At 34.3% G+C, this 21,981-nt stretch overlaps 1 protein-coding gene and 1 long non-coding RNA gene across 2 annotated transcripts in view; both read right to left on the bottom strand.

The window, feature by feature from the left end:
- Positions 1-11,196: 11,196 nt before the first annotated feature.
- Positions 11,197-20,735, bottom strand: LOC134793691 (cuticle protein 19-like). The gene is made up of 4 exons (XM_063765343.1): positions 20,480-20,735; positions 18,114-18,272; positions 13,950-14,046; positions 11,197-11,381 (listed from the first exon to the last, which is right to left on the bottom strand). Exons 1-4 carry the CDS (start codon positions 20,489-20,491, stop codon positions 11,242-11,244), a joined length of 408 nt encoding a protein of 135 aa, XP_063621413.1. The 5' UTR covers positions 20,492-20,735; the 3' UTR covers positions 11,197-11,241.
- A 534-nt stretch (positions 20,736-21,269) lies between these two features.
- LOC134793711 (uncharacterized) overlaps positions 21,270-21,981 on the bottom strand; it is a 102,803-nt gene continuing 102,091 nt past the window's right edge. Inside the window, exon 2 of the long non-coding RNA XR_010144573.1 lies at positions 21,270-21,719. This is a non-coding gene — a long non-coding RNA (uncharacterized LOC134793711). The remainder of the gene's footprint in view (positions 21,720-21,981) is intronic.

Raw genomic sequence — 21,981 nt, 5'->3', positions numbered from 1 at the left:
CTAATGTTTCATTAGAAGCTTACTTTTGTGAAATAAAGAAAGGATGTGTTATGTGCTGTTTTGAAAAGATTTGTCCTTCTGAGTTTGTTGCCGGTCCCATATAGGGCTAAATCTTCTCAGGTCATAGGTGTAGGGTTGGAGCCGGCCTAGTTTGACTTGAATAAAGATTTAAACGATTTTTATGTGATCTTTTTAGTTTCATATCGATCCCTAGAGTTAGAAATAGCAATTAGTTATTTAAAACATTTAGTACTGAAATATAGTAGGCACTAGTATGGTTAACGAGTTCGAATGTTTATTTCATGCACTGGTAACAGTGGTAGCATACTAATTTAGCTGTGAAGCAATACATCGAGATGCTACGCCCATGCGCCCACCGCCTTTAGGACCATCGGTCTCCGACATATATAAATAAGTATACATATAAATAAATAAACAAGAATTGCTCGTTTAAAGGTATTATAATATATATATACAGATAGATATTGATAATTATTAAATTAATTAAGACTTATAGATTGAAAACCTAACCCACTTCATCAAGGTAGACTATAGTTCGTTTTTTTTAGCATTAGAAATAAGGTAAACAATCTTGATGTGTCTTTTAATTAAAAAACACACTTTAAAAATAAGTTACGGCAAATATGTAACAATGATGAATCTAATACGATCATTTATGTTCTTCTGCTTTCATAAGTAATAGTTATTGATTTTTAAAAAGCGTTTTTCAATTAAAAGACATGTTAAGATCGCTTACCTTCTTTCAAGTTCTTTCTAATGCAAAAAAAACGAACTATAGTATAACGCCATTAGCAAAAAGTATGGCACATTCATATTACAACATTCCTTTTGTGTCAGGAAAAGTTCAAAAGTTCCTCGATAAAACAAAACTATTGAATTAGTACCTTCATGCTGATTTAACTAAACGCTTTTTTTCGATGAGACAGGATATCCGAGTCATTAAACCCACAAGGAATTGTTGATGTTTAACTTTAGCTAATCATGAATGACGAAAATTAGACACGTCCGTCGTGCTGTTGTTTTTTTAATTACTAGGATTTACATTAAATGGTGTTTATATTGATCTCTTCACACACAATTAAAACCAAAATATTAATTTGCTAATCCGCGAAAAGCAAAGCGGATTAGCAAAGTAATATTTTGGTTTTAATACTTTTAATTAATATGGATTTCCGCAAAGTAACGCCTGATTCTATTCATTATTTCTTCACACACACTTTGTATTAAGATATTATTTATATATCATTTTAGAAATTTGATAAAAATAATAAAATAAACGTGGAATAACTTCTTAATTTCTAATGATTTCTTAAGTTTTATTGCCTTTGTGGAGTGCGTAGGCCAGTCTAAAGGCCAGATCAAACGGAATATTTTTTTCGTACAATCTGATTAAATTGACAATTTGTCGGTTTGTGTGGTGTGAAATGAAATTCAAGGACATTGGCTCACTGAGCCCACATTAAATTTTGACCGTGTGGACGCTAGATCAAAATGACAATCAAACCGCCAATTTATTTTATGATCAAAAAGAAATCAAGCGCTATTGCTATTTCATTCCACCGCATAGCTGCGTCCCTAAATTATCAATTGGCCCAATATGTGTACTCGGCACAAAATAAGGAATTAATATTGAATTTCAAGACATTGTTTATTTTTGGTTAAGTCAAAATGTAGGTGTGTAACCTAGACTTTCTTCATACATTAATAAGTCGAGTGCTGATCCGAATCCTTTTGGTTAGAATTCAGAAAACATTTATTTTTGTATAATAACACCAAAGACATATGTAACTTCGTATACTATCTATTCTATTCTCTTTGATAACACTAAAGTTGATCCGACTAATTGTTTTATGCGTAGCTCACCTAGAACAAAAGGGTAATAATTTATCCAAACGCTATTATTTGAATAACACCATGCCTACCATGAGGACAGCCTTCGCAGGTGTTTGTATCTACTCAAAACATTATCTCAATGTAATCTTTATGGTTTCATTGTTAACCATGGTTCCGTGTAAGTAAGTAGCCCTTGTGCAATTTTATAAACTCAAATAAATCAAATACAAGAAAAATATCACATCTAAATATCCGATACTATACAATTTTATGACAACAAACTTATTTGTATAAAATGCTTACAAAACCCTGTTACTATGGACCGACAAGAAATTGTAGAAATTAAAAAGGGGCAACATCGTCCTCCCGTTTTCTTAGACTGATTTGAAAGGGACGACACTACGTTTGCCACTTTTTAATTTCTACAATTTCTTGTCGGTCTATAATTCTCTGTTATCCGCCCGCCTGTCAGCCGGCTGAATTCATGCAATCATCGTAGTATGTATGTTACGCATTAGCTTACCTACATGAAAAACTTACTCGTAAAATTTATCTTTATATTATGAAGTGAAAACTTCTTTAGCGGCGGTGTGCACTTTTTGTGATGGGGAAAAAATGTTAAACTCGCGACAGGTCACGTGACCGTAAGATTCGTAAGACCAAAGACATATGTAACTCCGTATAAGATGAATAAAATCTAAGAAAAAAAAGTGCCTCGGATATCAAGAAAAAGTCATTCTCGGATAGATGGCGCACACACCTTTGGCCTATGGTCGGCTAGATGGCGTTGACGACACCGTTTTATATTTAACAATTTTAACACATAGGTATCAGTGAATGAACATGGGTCAAAATGATATAAAAATAATAAAATCATTTATCCATATATATAAATTTTTTCGATAGTTTTATACGTTTTCATTTTGAGTTTTAGTCGTGTGTCGATAGATGGCAGTAAATTTCTGTGACTACAAAATTTACTATGACAGGACCCCTCTATACTCTATACTATCTATTCTCTTTGGTAAGACGTAAGACGGACACGTGACCTGATCGAAAAACTGTTACAATGTTATTGAGTTTTCACTTCTGCCGGCACTCCCGGAGTGCAACCCGTTGTTTTTTTTATAAAAATCACCATTCATTCAAATTACCTACTTATTCTTATTTAATTTAATTATTATAGCCCATATTAGAAATGATTTTTGACTTTATTTAAATGATATATATGGAATGAAAATGCATAGCACTTCATTGTGTGCAGATTACCTACTTAGTCCAGGGCCCCTAGCCAACAATCTAGCCAAGATGATAATCGTTTGCAGAACCGTTTAAAGTGTCATTCTATGGAACTTGCTATGTAAACAAAAGTCACTAGTAAATTCATCATTTTTGACAGTTTCAATATGGCGGTTTGTTTACGTTTACAATAGTTAGCAAGTTCCATAGAATGACACTTTAACTTAGCGTTTTGTTTCGTTTTCTGCAAACGATTGTCATCTCGGCTAGGCTTGGTTTATCATAATTTGATCACAATGCAGTATATGAACATTTCGAACCGATGTATTATGTCCTTCTATTCTGAGACTAGGGGTAATTGCTTTACGTAACAGTACGCAATACACCATACTCATTCGCAAAGAGCATTGTGTATTTCTGACGAATTCTTGCGGTAATTTTGTCAATGAATTTGTTTTTGTCTTTGATATTGTCTGGCAATACTATTCTTATAGCCTATCAAAGAGAATAGATAGTATAGAGGGCTATTGCCATAGTAAATTTTGTAGTCACGGTACATTTACTGCCATCTATCGACACACGATTAAAACTTAAAATAAAATTGAAAATGTATATATTAATCAAAATATGTATACGGATAAATGATTATTAATTTGTATTGTTTCATACTGACCCATGTTCTTTCACTGATGTGTTAAAATTGTTAAATATCAAACGGTGTCGTCAACGCCATCTAGCCGAGAATATGCCAAAAGTATATGGCGCCATTTATTCGAGAATGACTTTTTCTTGATTTTCGAGGCACGTTTGTTTCTTAGACTTTATTTATTGACCGAAGCGAAGCGAAGGTCTACGTTTTGACTCGGGCATTTTGCTTTCGTATGTCCGGGTGTTCTCCTCTACAGGTCGCAATTCTTAACCGATTCTCGTGAAATTTTGTGACCAAATTTTATGACTAAATAATTTTTTTTTGTCAATCCGGTTTTTGGAAATTTTTAAAAATGGCGGAGTCGTGATACCTGGCGCCTAAACAAATAGTCGTATCGATATCATAAGAGTTTTTTTCTTTTTGAGACATGTTTACAGAGTTAATAGCAAAAAATGCAGAAAAAAAGTATCGCTGGTTTAGGCGGTATTTAGATATTTAGTTTTGTATTTCCGGATGTTCTCCTCTACAGGTCGCAATTCTTAACCGATTCTCATGAAATTTTGTGACCAGATTCTATGACTAAATAAAATTTTTTTGTCAATCCGGTTTTTGGAAATTTTTAAAAATGGCGGAGTCGTGATACCTGGCGCCTAAACAAATAGTCGTATCGATATCATAAGAGTTTTTTTCTTTTTGAGACATGTTTACAGAGTTAATAGCAAAAAATGCAGAAAAAAATTATCGCTGGTTTAGGCGGTATTTAGATATTTAGTTTTGTATTTCCGGATGTTCTCCTCTACAGGTCGCAATTCTTAACCGATTCTCATGAAATTTTGTGACCAGATTCTATGACTAAATAAATTTTTTTTGTCAATCCGATTTTTGGAAATTTTCAAAAATGGCGGAGTCGTGATACCTGTCGCCTAAACAAATAGTCGTATCGATATCACAAGAGTTTTTTCTTTTTGATATATGTTTATAGATTAAATGGCCAAAAATTCAGAAAATTTGTATCTCTGGTTTCGGCGGTATTTAGATATTTAGTTTTTACTTGAGAATGAGTAGCTAAATTTCGTCAGCTTTAGTAAGAACTATCATGGCGCATTTTGCAAACGTTCGCTTTTTTGTTTGCATAGGGAGGTCCCTGGTTCCATCCCCAGTAATTGTATGCTGCTACATAACTTTTTGTATTTTTTTATACTTAAATTTCGTATCAATTGTTGTTTTTTATTTTATTTTTTTATTTTGAAAAAATGAAAAAAAATCGTATTTTTTATTTATCAAGCGCGGGCTAAGCGCATTCGTTTATTTTTTGCAAGAGATGATGGCTTTTTGCGCTTTAAAGAAAATTTGATTCTTGAATATACGGCGCCATACCTTTGGCCTATGCTCGTCTAGGTGGCGACACCATTTTATATTTACTCATATCAGTAAAAGAACATGGGTCAGAATCATATGGCGTTCTAAAAATAAAAAATATCATTTATCCATACATATATACATTTATTGATTTTTTTTTCATTTTCATTTTAATCCTGTATCGAAAGATGGCAGTAAATTTACTGTGACTACAAAATTTAGTATGACATTAACCCTCTACTACATATAGGGACCGTGCGCGTTGGAGGGTCTGCCATCTTGTGGCCTGAATCGGAAACATGTACATTGCCAAAACAAGTTCTACCATCTACCGTTCTTGTAGGTACGTTTCCTTATGCATAGTAGGTTCTGTCATCTTGTGGGCTACATCGGAAGCATAAACGTCACATTTACGCCTCACGCCAAAAATCTGACGGCTCCTATGCTACCCCCTATAGTTCACGCACGCCCACTATAGGGACCGTGCGCGTTGGAGGGCCTGCCATCTTGTGGCCTGAATCGGAAACATATGTGCACATGTACATTGCCAAAGCAAGTGCTACCATCTACCGTTCTCGTAAGTACGTTTCCTTGTGCATAGTAGGTTCTGCCATCTCGTGGGCTACATCGGAATCATAAACTACTCATCTACGCTTCGCGCCAAAGATCTGACGGCTCCTGTGCTGCCCCCTATAGTTCATGCACGTCCCCTATACACTTTATTCTCTTTAGATTAGATATTTAAATTCTTACTCGAGAATAAGTAACCAAATTTCGTCAGCTCATCAAAATGCTATCATAGCGCAGATGGAAAGACGCTTACAAGCAAGGATATGGGATAGGTACCCGGTTCGATCCCCAGTAAATGCAAAAATTTTTATTTATTTTTTGCACTTAAACATCGTATTGCTGATTGACCAAGCGAGCGCGAAGCGCGAGGTAAGCGTATTCGTTTGAGTTTTTGTTTGAACATTTTTTTAGCGGTTTTAGTTCAAGGGCATGGCTGTTCCAGGAGTCAATTTCCACTTACGTTTATAGCATGGGCGGTCACCATCCATAAATCGCAGGGGTTAACATTGCCTAGGGTAGTGGTCGACCTTGGGCTCAGGGAACTAGCTGTAGGTTGCTCGTACGTTGCGCTTTCCCGGGCTCAAAGTCTAACTAACAATAATGTTAGTTAGACTTTGAGCCTTTTAATTTGGATCGCCTCGCTAAAATGGCCCATAATTTCCGCAAATCATTTTTTCTTCGAGGCAATTACTCCGTTCTCATTTTTTCCCAGTGGAATTTCTTCGCTTTATTTAATTTTTCGTGTACATTTTTTCATAAACTAAATTTTCCTTTTCTCAATTTATTCCCTTTTCTTTTTAATCCTTTAGTTTAGTTTTTTTTTCACTAACTAAATATTCTCTATCTCCATATTTTCTCTTTTTTTTAATGCTAGTGGTAAAAATAACCAGGTTTTTTTCAAATAGGTAGGTTAGGGTTTTTTTTTGATGACCCTAAAAACGAAACTGCTCCCAGAGATAGGTAGGTTAGGGTTATTTTTTTTTTGATGACCCTAAAAACGAAACTGCTCCCAGAGATAGGTAGGTTAGGGTTATTTTTTTTTGATGACCCTGTTAGCCAAAAATTGTTTCGTATGTCCATATGTTCTACTCTACAGGTCGCATATCTAAACCAATTCCCGAATTTTGTAAGCAATTGATAGTTAAGTTTTTATGGTCAAATTAGATTCTCTAAATTCTTCAAAACAACGGAACCATACATTTATTCAGTTTTAAACTCTGCTCGCGAGGTCTACAGCTCACAGAGCCACTAGTCTTATACGGAGTTATATATATCTTTGAACCTATTAAGCTTATGTGATTGTTTATTTTTATCGAAGAAATGTTAACAAATGAATACTTACTCACATAACTATGCACATAGGGTTGCCAGTTTTTGAAGTGAAAACTTCTTTAGCGGCGCTGTGCACTTTTCGTGATGGGGAAAAAATGTTAAACTCGCGACAGGTCACGTGACCGTAAGATTCGTAAGACGTAAGACGGGCACGTGACCTGATCGAAAAACTGTTACAATGTCATTGAGTTTTCACTTCTGCCGGCACTCCCGGAGTGCAACCCGTTGTTTTTTTTTTCGTAAACACAGAAGACATAACTAAACTTTACTAAGATAGATTTATACTTAGACTTAGATAATAAATTCAATAGATTTGAAATTATTTATTACAATCAAAGGCCACTTATATTAACATACCTCTCTAGATACAACCTGTATAAAATCTGAAATAAATACTATTAATTTTCCCAATGATACGTATGTAATACCTACAAAAATGTGAAAGTCTATTTGCTAATATTGTTTAATTTGTACCTATATAAATAAACAATTCACCTAGACATTTTAAACACATCTCCAAGCACAATGAACCAAAAAAGAAAGGAAAATGTAAAACAAGTGAGCAAAAACGGTTTGTTTACGATCCATTCCATGTCAAAAGCGACCCGGCACTGCCATTCATAACATAGAACTGATACCATCGCGTTTCCATACAGATGCAATGTATGCTGACGTATCAGACATCAACATGAATAAATGCAGGGCCAGTAACTCATTTCTGAAAGCATTCTTATAGTTTCTTTTTATAGCATTAGCAATGGACTACGCGATCTTGACGTGTCTTTTTTATGAAAAACGCTTTTTTTAAATCAGTAACTATTAATTATGAAAGCTAAAGAATGTAAATAATCGTATATGATTCATAATTGTTACATACAATTTGCCGTGACTTATTTTTCAAAAGTCTTTGACAAAAGAAGACGGTCAAGATTGTTTACCTTTTTTTATGATTTAAGGACCCCTAATAGGTTCGTGTTCTTCATATCATGTTTTTTTTAATTTTAATTTGTTGTAGGTAAGTTTTAACATAAAAAAGTAATCGTTGAGTTCCCTCAAAAAAAAATTGCGCATTTTTAATTACATTTCAATGCAAGTGTGGAATAGTAGATTGTTAACCAAGGGTTGAAAGGCACCCATTTCTGTCGAGGTAGTTTGGCGCTCGAACGCAGTGAGAGCGCCAATAGTCCGAGATGTAAATGGTGCCTTTCACCCGAGTTAAACACTCTACTTTTCATATCGAATGCGAGGAAACCAAACAAGACATTGCAATTTCGCAAAATCAGTAATTGAAGTACTTACCTAATAGACCTACGGCCATCATTTTTTTCCTTAGGACTTACTTGCAATCGGAGACTTTACATGTGTGAAGATTAATAACCCCTAGCGAAAATAATTTAGATTTCAATATTCACGAAAACACGTTTTTTAACAAACTGCAGTAATTTTAAAATTATTTGTTCATTAAAGTATGAAAATCAGCGGGATTGTCTCTTACTTTTTAATTTTATACTTTTTCGTTCTAAAAGCCGCAACAGACTACCGGACCGCACCGCGACCTTGGTGCGCCGCACCACGTAATAACATAATAAAAGTATTTTAAATATTAAATAACAATTTAATTAATAATATAAGACATTTTTAATTTGTATTTTATTTTATTTTCATGAATATAGTGCTAAATAACTTTATAAACCAATTTAATATCATACAAACGTTTAACTGTGGCTGTATAAGATTTTGCCTTTGCTCATTTACGCAAGTGTAAGGTTTAAAAAAATTTTTTTGGTGTATTCCTTTTGGTTCCCGCCTTATGAAATCGAGTAAATAGAATTTAACGAAAGAAATCAAGAATAATTTGTTTGTAACAATTTACTTACATATTTTTTTTATAAAAAAAGGATCAACGTGGGATTAGTAAAATTAAATAATTAAGTACCAATTGTTCCAGGCGAGGAAATAAAGACACTATTTTTCCATTTTGTTTCCACCCAGTTGTTCGTGGGACGGGGACGCAGAGGAGTACACCACTTTTCTGCGCTAGAGCATAAACGTATCACTTTCTGCGCACCTTTTAGAACAACAACGACCCACTTTCAGAGCATGAGATATGAAAAGTATGTTATTATTCACGAGTCCCGAGATGTCTTTTATGAGCCGTAGGTGAATAAAAGACACGGGACAAGTAAATAACAACACTTTCACACGTACATTGAACGACGTTTTTTAATACATTTGCGAAAAAATCACAATTAAACAAATATTGGTAACATGACATTTACGAATTTTCCCTCGAACTTGAACGATATAGTATATTATTTATTATTCAGCAGTATAAACTACGTTCAGCGTTGATTTACATTGCCTAAATTAATCACATTAACTCATTTAAAACAAACACACTCTTACAGTTGCAATTTAAGATAATTATTTTGATACAACTAAATCTCAAGTGAAAATGGCGGGCGCCGGTTTTACTTTTTAATTTTTCAGTTTTTCTGTTAACGACAGCCAATGTGGCAATGATAGGAATCCATTCAGCCAAATAATAAAAAAGCTTTTTAGTGAAATATCGTATTTTATAACGTTTTGTTTATATAATAACAAATAAATATTTACTTCATATCGTGTAAAGGGGCCCACTGATTAACAGTCCGCCGGACGATATCGGCCTGTCAGTTGTTCGGAACTGTCAAACTTTTGTTCTAACTGACAGGCCGATACCGTCCGGCGGACTGTTAATCAGTGGGCCTCTTAACAATACTTTTTGTACGTAATAAATGTCCAATAATTATGCCTATAATAAAAATATATAAAGTTTTCGAACATCCATCTTTGGTGTGGACGTATTGAATACGATCAGAATTAAATTTAAAAAAGCTGGAAAAGTAAAAAGCACTAGTTCGCAATAAACAACTTTGCTAACGCTAAACAGCTACGAAAAGTAGCACTTTTTGAGCAACAGTATTAAAAAAGCAATTTTTTTATATTTTGGGTCCGGTAGTGAGGAACGGTAAATTCAGGAAGTTTGTTTAGAAGATAAATAACCACTATGTAGACTTATATTGTATCAATTTATTCTCATATTTATTTGTAACAATTGTAAATATGATACAAAAGTATTACATAAAACGAAAAGGAAATTTAATTACAACGTCTATACATAGGTACATCAGGGTATCAAGTAGATACATTTATGTGGTATGCTAATACGTATTTAAAAATCTAGTTAGTCTAGAGTTAGATATAAACATCAGGTACATGTTGTGAAAATCAAAATAAGATATAAATAAAAATAAAAATAATAGCTTCCTCCTAGCGAGAAGCGTAAAAGAGTACTTAAATCTAATCAACAATAACCTAGATTTAAATAACAGCAACACTTACAAACTTAGCAAAATCATGAATAAGGCCTTCTAAGACACAGTACGACTATGAGAGATCGTATCCAACAAATTCATTAAGAATTTAGCAATTGTCAACAATGTTCGCTTGTTTTTCATTAAATTAGTAACGTCAACTTAGATCAACGCAGGAGTAAGTAGGCGGATGCGAATTGCTTAACCAAGACGCTCGTATCTGACCGAACAGCTACAACGAAGCAGTTTCCTCTAATATTTTAGATCTAAAATGATTGTTCATTAACTTTAACATGTCAATATAAAAAATAACCGAACTTTTAATGTGTGCCACATGACCCACTCAGCACAGACCGGACTTTTTTCCCTTTGGCATAATTAGAAAACAACGAATTGGTAGAACAGTTCAATCAATTCTCAAGCACGTAAAACCTCCCAACTATAGTCCAATACTACAACTATGGTTTACAAGTTCAAAAGGAAATTGAGTATCAATACCAATGTAATTTTTGCTTTGCTCGGAGTTTTTTTTCCATTTATAAACATAGGGACCTGGTTTTGGACTACAAAAAATACAGTAAAAGACACACCTGAACGAAAAAAAACAACGGGTTGCACTCCGGGAGTGCCGGCAGAAGTGAAAACTCAATGACATTGTAACAGTTTTTCGATCAGGTCACGTGTCCGTCTTACGAAGCGTCTTACGTCTTACGCTGTCGCGAGTTTAACATTTTTTCCCCATCACAAAAAGTGCACAGCGCCACTAAAGAAGTTTTCACTTCAAAAATTCCAGTTAATTTTGGACCATAGTTGGGAGGTTTTACGGCAACTATTTTTCTCCCTGCAGTGACACAAGTAAGTTATGAACTAATATAGTAAGCACTAGTGATGGTGTAGAAGGGCGGCTTCGTGCTGGGAGATGGGCGCGGTCTTGTGCACGACCGCGTTGAACCCGTTGTGTTTGTCCGCCGTGTAGTCCACAGTACGCAGGGAACCGTCCGGCTCCACGACTGTGTATTGCCCTGGAAACGACGGATTTTATATTATTTTTAAGGTTACTTAGTATTTTGTTTTATCGAATAAGATAAATATGTAATTAAAAATAAATTCGGAATGTTGGAAGGAATCATAATAGTACATTATTGTCGAGGCTCGGAAGTAGCTACTTGCAGGCTGAGGATTCGTTTTAAACGGACGACCTTGGGAGTCCGTTTAATTGAATCCGAAGCCAGCAAGTAGCCTTCCAGCCGAGTCATATATAGTGCTTTTCTCAAAAATGGTGCAAGAAATATAAATATCATAGAAATATTTTACAAAAGCAACGTTCTTACGTATATATTTTCACAGAAAAAAGTAGAAACAATTGCAAAAATTTGCTTTGCCGCCTTTTTATTTTTTTAATAAAAAAATTTAATTGTATTTTTCTGCCGAATATACGCCAACCTATTTGAGACAGCTAAATAGTCGCGGTACTAATCATCTGTTTGGCTGTTTAATGGGCCTGCGCCTTCGTTTGATATGGTCATTTCAACTTTTAAAAAGTTTGGAACTCGACAAATAATGGAATTTGTATGCAACATTGCAGTCCCAAAATCGAGACTGCAATGTTTTTAACTTTTTAATTTTTGACTGACCATAAACTACGCGCTTCGCGACCTATTTTTTAAACGGCAAAGTCGACTTTGCCGTCCATTTTTGAGAAAATGTTTATTTTGATATCACAGCTCGAGTTAATAAGATAAATAACCCATTAAGCATTGCTCGCTGCGTTACTTTTTAAAATTTTCACATACATGTATACGAAATCAAAAGACATAAGAAAAAAACATTGAGCCAAGGAATCCTCTCCTCAAACGTATTTGATTTAGGACATTTTTTTAAATTAATCAATTGGTCAGAAGAAAAAAAAATGTTGCCCAAAACTATCAACTATAACTACCTACCAAAATTGTACAACTACCAAACTTGTCCCACAAAAATGATTTATACGTTCCTCGATATCTCGATGACGTCGGCTGGACCGATTTGTAAAAGCTAACTAAAATATAGGGGGCATAGTCTAATAAAACATGGTCTTCCATTCCCAGAGTGACACGGGCCTACGTCACAACAACATGGCCGCTATATATAGCGCTATCGCATATTATCATATAGCGCTGTCGCATGATGACGTAGGCCCGTGTCAGTTAGGTGACCTAGAAAAGACGGGAATGGAGTACCAGGCGGAGTATATTATTATACCATGATAGGGGGTACCTACTTCACAACTAGGGAACAAAATAAACGATTTTGTAACCTAACCTAACACCACTTCTATTACGGAAGGTTTACCCAATTGATCGCTAGATGGCGCTAGCGTCGAGATAGATCGCGCAAGCGTTAGTCTTTCACAGTTTCATGGCATGTATTAGACATTCATTTGCAAACCGCTCACTAGATGGCGGTGGCGTCGATATAAAACGCACAAGCGTTTGTCTTTCGTAGAATTTCTAAGTTTGAGTTTAGTTTATTTATTTGAGAGATTTGATAATTGACACGGTTTATATAAGCGAAGTATCAGCTACTTTGTGTATTTTCTGTTTACTAAGTATAATATTTGAAACCAGTGGTTAGATCTTTTTTCTCTTTTTTGTGCTTTGTACCAACTATGTAAAAATCCGCCAAAATTGAAAATAAACTACTTGTCGTCAACTACTGTTTTTCGCTGATTGAAACGCCACAGCGATCCCGCCACTTACAATTTTATTAAATAATGTTTGGTTTTTTTTTTAAGTAGTTACACTTTATATAATATAAATTACAAAGTGAAATATAATTATTGCCTGTTGCGTCCGTTACAAAACATCGGGAAAAAATGAAGTTCATGAAAGGTTTTTTTTGGGATTATTGTACATCATTAGAAAGAGGACAGAACACAGAATTTTGTAAAATAATTTCAAGAACGTGGTCTCTTTTTGTTTTTTTTTTTTATTGAAAATCAAAGTTTGCCTTGGTGTAAATTTTTACATGTTGTAAAACATTTGAGGGTTATTAAAAAAAATAGAGGATCAGGAGGAGGAGGTCAGTAATTTTGACTTTGATAAAACCGTTTAACGTTAGATATCACGACGCAATAAACGTTGCATCTCTTTACCACTTACTTTTTTTTTATTTAAGTTTAAACGAGTCGGCCCTGAAGATTCAAAAACAACAAAAAAAGCAAAAAAAATATACTCGTGGGCCCAAAAAATGTTTAAAGGGCGTGAAAAGATAGAAAAATACTCCACTTAACCGCCATTTTAATTTGGCAAACGATGGACCAAACACCCTGTATAACGGATACGTCATGCCCCATTGTCATCAATCAGTACGATGTTCGATTCTAATGAGAACCTGGAGAAATCGAAAGATCTCTTCAAATATTATTAGGCATAATATACCTAGTGATTTGGATGTTTTTTATAGTAAGTCGTGCAGTCGTGCATTTGATCTCGGAAAGCAACAGTTCAAAAATTCAGATGAAAAGAAAATGATGTTTTGCGAAGTTGGTTCTGTCTTTGTTGTAAAGTAAAGGTACGAATTACACAGAGTGATACACACAGCGATCTTACCTTTGACTACGTCACCATCGCGGCTCTCGTGATGAGTTTTGATATCACCAGTGTGGAAGTCGTTCACCCCATATTTGAAGACGTATTTTGGATACGCCTGAAACAGATAAAGAAATATTATGGATTTGGTTGACAGTTATGCAACATTTTCTATTGATAATAAACATATCATATATATACCTATATATATATATTAATGAACAATCAATAGTAACTGTCATATGTTAATTCTTAGGTATGTTGCAGGTAACTAAATAAAATAATAAATGTTACTCTATGAAGAGATTGAAGAGGGAATTTAGGCAATTCATTGAAACAAAAATATATGGTTTTTAACTCTCGCAGTAATTTATACAATAGTATTAAATATAGTAATTACTGATGCGAGAGTTAAAAACCATATACTACTACAGTACAATAGCCCAAAATGTAGGAAACGTTCCACTACCTAGGTAGCTTAGCTTTCCTTTTGAGAAATTAGGGATCTCGAATATTAAAGACAATTAAAAAGATCTCGACACCCCCTTCCTTACTAATAAAACTACCTGTATAGTACTTAAAATTCCATCATTCTGCTCACGTTTCCCTGCCATCGTAATACTTTAGAAGTTTAAACTATCATTACATAAACGATGTCACAGCTATGCACATACTAACTAGCGCAGGTCCTCGCAGATCGTTCTTTTATCGCAGTGAAACGGTTTACGAATGACGATCGTTATGTAAGTGCTTCCGCTGTCGCGCACTGGTTATGTGACGAGAGAGGAGCGAGCAGGGACACGATTAGCATTTTGTTATGGTCATTATAGATGTCCACAAATTGATTAAGTATTTAAGATACTCGTATTTGGATTGGGATGGGTATTAAAACCAACATTCCTTCGTATATTTCTTAATAATTTAGTTTGACTAGTTTTTTGTCTACGGACAATCAAATTCGTACAAAAATTGGAGTTTTTTGCAAATTAGTAAAGTCAAAACATCCGTAAGATAATGTTCATATTCGTAATGGCCGATATTATTTAAAGTTAAGTACACCACTTCCGTTTAAATAATTCATAAACTTTTACTTTTTCAATTAGGGTTGAATGGTAAGATTTTTATTAAAGAGAAGAAAATAGCATATTTTTAAGTTGTAGTTTTAGGATACTAAACAACACCTTGTTAGCATGACTGTAAGCTAGGCGTGTCGCTTCCAAACCTGAGATTGTGGATTCGGACCCCGGCTTCTAGATAAAGAACCCTCGCTAAGATGACTAACAGAAGCTAACAGACTGTACTAAGTTCGATTATTGCACTAAAAACTTCGTCATAATTTGAATCTACCTAAGTTTATACGCAGTATTTATAATGGATACAAAAATACAATTAGTGACAATTACATTCGATTTTGGTTTATTAACCGCCTATTAGTGCACTGCCTTATGGGAATATAGTTCAGATCCGGAAACCGCTACCAACTTTTAGTATGTTGTTGGGCATGGCATTGGGTCTCCAAAACTGCCGAGAGACAGCGGCGCCGGCCATATACTATAATCGCGGCCTCATGTCACTGGCACCACCAACAAAAGTTTACGAAGAAGCGCGTGCGACTGTCAACTACCGGAATGCGATACAGGAAGTGTCGTTTGTATGAGAATTCCTGTTTATTCATGAATATAAGACTGCTTTATTAGATATAAATTCTTTTCTCTTTATTGTCACAATAAGCAGTGATTATAATACTTCTTCTCAACCTTTTAGTCGTTGATTGTGATATCTGTCTAATTCTAATATATTTACTATACTTACTCTTTGATCTAATTTGGCTAAACGAGAAATATCGTATCTATCTCTGAAGCTTTAATGTTTTGATGATATTGGCACATATCGTTAAATCTAGGTTTTCTTCTAGTGAAAAATGATTTACATTAATTATTAAACACACAATAAGCAAAAATAATAGCCTATTAAATAGATATTTATTGTATTTAAAATTAACTAGAATTTATAGCTGTTATAATTACTTATTGATAATCGCCAATTAATTTTATGATCACCATGAAGAGGTGCCTACTTATATTATTTTCTATCACCCTATTAAAATGAAAGTGAAAGACTCTATTATGAAATGAATTTCTGTTTTTATGGGGCATTTTTATCACGAATTGCTATTTAGCTACCTCATTGATTAATATTTAATTTAATCACATCAATTATTATTACATGTTTCAGGTACATGTGTATAAATAATAGCGTGAATGCTTTTATTTCGTGTATGATGTATTACTCGTCCCTATTTAGAAATTAGTGATTAAAAGCACCGTTAGCTTAAAAAGTCGTATTATATTTTCATTAATATAATATGTATATTCATTAGTTAGTAATTTAAGTTAGTTAAATGTGAATAGCACGTTTTTAAACTTAGCTACTACTTATCTATTTAGTTTATTTTATTTTTTACATGATACACGTAGCTTTTGTGTATGATTGTTTTTCGATTATATTTATAAATTATGTACTAGCATTTATATTTTACATAATTAATCCCATTCTGATTTACAGTTCGATAATATAAAAAAATACCGATTACTGTAATATATACAGCTTAACAGCTACTAAATATCATTGTTTATAGGTATACATAATAATTTGCGAGCGTTGCAACGCTACTTGGTTGCGTTTTGTATAACCGTTTGAATATTTGCTTCGTTTCATTTCCATACCCGTAGTGCTACAAATTCGCACGTCGCTTTCTGTTTCCGTCAATTTGATGTCGTTTCGGTATCCGTTAAGTGATAAATATTGCACTATTCGTTGATGTTTACGTGTTGGTTGAATAATTCTGTACCTACTGGCGTTTTAACGACCTGTAAACTTTGTGCTAATTAAATGATATGCCCATAAACATACTTACCGACAAATGAGAAAAACATTCATGTAGAAATACATCACTACACAGTTATACATGTAAAATAAAATTTAATGTAGGTAAATATGTAAATAATACTCAAATAGGTAACTATAAACCATTTATAAACATTAATTCTTAGATATTATCAAATTATTGGTAGGTATTGAAGGTGAAATGTTTTTGACGTGATAACGTCTTATAAATCGATGAACACCGGTAGCATGCACGAAAAAGTGTCACGTTGTGGACAGATCTCCTTGGTAACGTTGTGGACAAATCTCCATGGTAACCTTTTTCATCAATGTTTTTTTATGACGTTATCACGCACGATTATCGTCCGTAAACCGACTTTACAGGCAACCATATTTTTTTAAGTACCTATATTAATTCTGGCGTTTTAATTGCAGATTTACGATTTAACATTTTCGAACTAAATAGCTTGACTGTCCGTTTCATACATACATATCGGCTAATACTTTACATTTTATATGTACTTGAATAATACCTACATATTATGAGATGCTTAAAAGTGAAACAGTGAATATTGAAATGGTAATGGAAAGCCATTGCAATGAAAGTGGTAATTGAAGTGTAATGTGTATTGGACTAAGCAGTGGGGCATTACGTATGGCTGACTTTACGACTAACACTTTAATAAAGTCTTCTCTAGACTAGATTATTAGACATTAAATGTTGCTAAGGTAGATGATAAAGAACGCATTAATTATTAAATATGTGATAACTGCGCCTTTCGCTCGTTGACTGTATCTTTGTAGCATTCAAATTGATTCCGTCTATAAATTAATACACGCAGACGTATATTTTATAGATTTTATTTTTATGGTGCTATCTGAATGAAGTCCCCGCGTGACACACGCCTAAGTAAGGTGAAGCACAACGAAATGTTATTTCGATTGCAATAAAATGAGAAATAAGGTGGTGGTGCTAGTGCTCGACATGCTAATGCCCAATAGATGACACCCTGCTATCACCTCTATTGACAATGACTTAAGTTTCAACATGACATGTACCTACTGGGACCGCGTCGAGCACCAGTACCGTAATGTTGTGTTCATGCTTAACGTTTCCAGAACTTCCGAGGAGGCACCCATCATGAAATACAGTATCTAAATATTTATTTGCCTATGTATCCAGGGTTGACAACGAGCAAGTGACACCTCTGGAAAAATCCATATGCTACGGTTCCATATGACACAATTTTTCCTACAGTCGCCCAATTCTACAGTATCCTAAATTTAAAAAGACCTTACATAATAGTCGACGTGTTCATCCTCGGAGACGTGGTGCTCGAAGCCCAGGCGAGGCTGCGCGCGCTGAACGGTCGCCGCGGACTTGGATTCAGAGGGCCGGACGTATGTGAACATCCGACAGTACGCGCTCGCCACCAGCGCCAGCGCTACGATTGTTAACTGAAAATTTAAACATATGAGATGAGAAATGATCGATCTAGAAAAAATGCTATCGCATACTTGTTCGTTTACGCCTGATAACTTTATTATGACCAGGAAATAAAGATTAATCTGCAAGTGTAGTGGTGAATCGTAAGAACGGACGCATATAAAATAAAGTAGTACTTATACTTATTCGATTAATTAGTTCACGTCAGGTATATTTGTAATATAGTAATTAATATAACTGTTTCATGGCATTTTGTCTGATTAGATGTCGATGTTTTCTATAGGAGAGGCATTTACGCTTTTTTGGGCCTAATCTCATAGTAAAGCTGCTCTGTATTCACCCCACACAATTTGTTTAAGGGCTGCAACTACATTATAACTTTGAAACGTATACTTATTGTAGTAACATATAAAAATTAAAAAAAAAGTTTAGTGAATCTTATAAATGTTCTTAGTTAGTTTTATGTCATTAAAATAAAATCATTTATAATTTAGTTTATTTTTGATACTATCCTAATTACGTGCCGTAATTTACAACTTTAACGATAGTGAAACTACAACTGGATGTTTCATTCATAAGCCGACTTAAAAATCATCTTTGAAGTAAACAATGGGTATATTGTATTATCAATACATCATCGATGAAACAAAGGTAAGTTTTTTCGTTGTACTCCCACAGCTTTCAGAAGATGCCGGTTATTGTCACCGCGGTTATACGTGGAATGTTTTCTTGTCATGAGTTAAGTTCACTTTTGTTTTCACTTAGGCAAATATGTATCATGTAATGGGGTAAATCCTCCTCCTACTAGATGGTGTGCTCAAATTACGGCACCTATGCAATTAAAACTGCACGAGGCCATGCGCTTAGCGGGGAACAGAACCCTATGGAGGAACCTGGTCTTCAACAGAACGTTATGATGTCACGATCCTCAGTATTGAGGGACCGACTGAAGAAGAAGAATAGGGTAAAGGTGCTTGAACGGCACAAGTCTGAATCAAAGAAGAGTAGGTAGATTAAAAGAGTTCTTTGGAGCGAAAATATTTTTTTATAGTCGAACCAAGCCAATTCTACTCCGACATTGATATTGTAAAGTGTGGAAGTATCATAATAAAAATCACATTCACATATTAATTAGATTTATGGTGAGTTGATCGCACTGCAACACTTTGTTATCGCAAAGTCTGAACAGAGTTAGCTTCGTCCAACCCTAGTCCGTTTCGCAAATACTCCCAAATGTTGAATAGACAAGCTAAATAATAACAAAAAATGTGCGAACTATAACAGCCTCCTACCCTATTCGGTAGTGATCCTGTTTACGAAGCAGGAGGTCCCGGTTCGAATCCTGGTAAGGGCATTTATTTGTTTATTTATCACAGATATTTGTTTCTAGGTTATGGATGTTTTCTATGTATTTAAGTATTTATCTACTCGTATATCTATCTATTATATCGTCGTCTAGTACAAGCCTTACTGTGGGGCTAGGTCGATTTGTGTAAGATTTCCACATAATAATAATATTCATTTAATTAACTGTGTGATAATAATTATAGTCAGTTATTTAAAAAAAAAACATATTTTTTACCATTTAAAAGATTAATTATCGATTTTTTGCAGAATTAAAAAGGTATAAAATTATCAGTTTGAGCTTACTGTTGGGTGTTATTTAGTTTACCAATGTACTTGAGCAAACTAGCTTATAAGTTGTAATTAGACTGTGTTTAAGTAATGACTCATTTAATTACTTTCGATTTAATAACCGGGAAGGAAACTTAGATTATCGTTTAATCAGATATTAGCTTCCCTCCTTCAGCTATTAGAACATTCTTTTGACATAAGTACTTCCGAACATGAAAATTATCGAGAATTTATACAACATTCTGTTACACTGTTGTTAATTTAATTATGCATTCAGTCCCTGACTTCCATTGAATAGTTTTTGTTGATGTAAAAAAATATCCTATTTTCACAGTTTTAATTCGTCGTAATAATAGTAAGCGAGAATAATGGTAATTTAGATACAATTCTATTAAATATTTGATCATTAAATCTATTTGTAAGATGTCTATTTGCAAACATATATTTTGGGTGAATAAATAATATTATTTTTTTATTCTTTTTCATGTAAATTTGTAAATATGACGTGAATTAAGTGATCGGGACATGGTGTTCCAAAACATGGTTTAATTTCTCCATTATCTTAAAAAATAACCATAATCACCTTGAAGGCCATATTCTTTTCGAATCACTAAAGCACCACACTAAAAACCGAAAAAAGGAGTACGCTTTTCGGTAGCAAGTTTACGAATGTGACGAGTGAAACCATGCGGGGAGTTTATATGTGGCGCGGTGGTGGGCGCCGGGAAAACACGAGATCAGGTAACGGAGGCGTAACAGCCCGCGCCCGATTGTTATACTTGGACTAGTTTTTACAAATGAGATTCGGTAGACGTTATGCTTTGTTTGTGAGTTAGAACAATTTTACGGTAGCGTAATAAATGTGTCTGTTAGAAGAAGGGTAAGAAGAAGTTACTGGTTAGATTGTTTACAGTGGTTACCTATACCTTTACCTACCTATGCCTTATGGTTCGCGCTTTGGTAACTAAATAGTTGATTTTTTTTCCTCTATAATTACAACTACCAATTATTCAGTGTGTTATATACAATCTATTGAATACTCTATATATTGGATGGATAATCTATTGGATATTAATAATGAAAACATTGAGAAACCTTTATGACGACGCACACTGAACACAGCTTTACACCCTCCCTCACGCAGCATCACGCTTATTGTAGTAATTAACAGTTCAAGACAAAATATAAGTACCTGCATCGGTCTATTTATTAACTAAATTAATCAATGTACTTATATTAACAATTTACACAATGTTATCGTTAGACTACCGTAAGGCAATTTATAAAAAGCGGCCAAGTGCGAGTCAGACTCGCCCATGAAGGGTTCCGTAGCAGCAAGTCACAATTGCGGTTTACGATTTATGACATATTAAAAAAAAACTACTTACTAATAGATCTCGTTCAAACCAATTTTCGGTGGAAGTTTGCATGGTAATGTACATCATATATTTTTTTTAGTTTTATCATTCTCTTATTTTAGAAGTTACAGAGGGGGGACACACATTTTACCACTTTGGAAGTGTCTCTCGCGCAAACTATTCATTTTTGAAGACCTATCCAGATACCCCACACGTATGGGTTTGATGAAAAATAATTTTTGAGTTTCAGTTCTAAGTATGGGGAACCCCCAAATTTTTTCTATTTTTGTGTGAAAATCTTAATGCGGTTCACAGAATACATCTACTTACCAAGTTTCAACAGTATAGTTCTTATAGTTTCGGAAAAAAGTGGCTATGACATACGGATGGACAGATAGACATGACGAATCCATAAGGGTTCCGTTTTTTGCCATTTGGCTACAGAACCCTAAAAATTTACACAACCTAAGTTAGGTTACCCGAAAATTATATGTACCTAATTTTGTATTTAATTAATGTTCATAAGTATTTAAATTACCAAGTTAATGTTTATCCATAATCAGCCAAAATGTTTCGTGAAAACTTAGTACAAACAGCAACACTCCTAACTGTATGTACAGCGGTCCGCCGATGTACATCAGTGTGGGTGATGGTACAGTCACCAGCGATAATATGTTACACAACGAAGGCCGCAAAAATATCTGACACGATCTTGTTTGTAGAGCCA

Source organism: Cydia splendana, chromosome 9, assembly GCF_910591565.1.
Source record: "Cydia splendana chromosome 9, ilCydSple1.2, whole genome shotgun sequence".
Taxonomy (NCBI): domain Eukaryota; kingdom Metazoa; phylum Arthropoda; class Insecta; order Lepidoptera; family Tortricidae; genus Cydia; species Cydia splendana.
The sequence above is the reverse complement of the archived record's forward strand: the minus strand, read 5'-3'. Positions and strand labels throughout refer to the sequence as shown.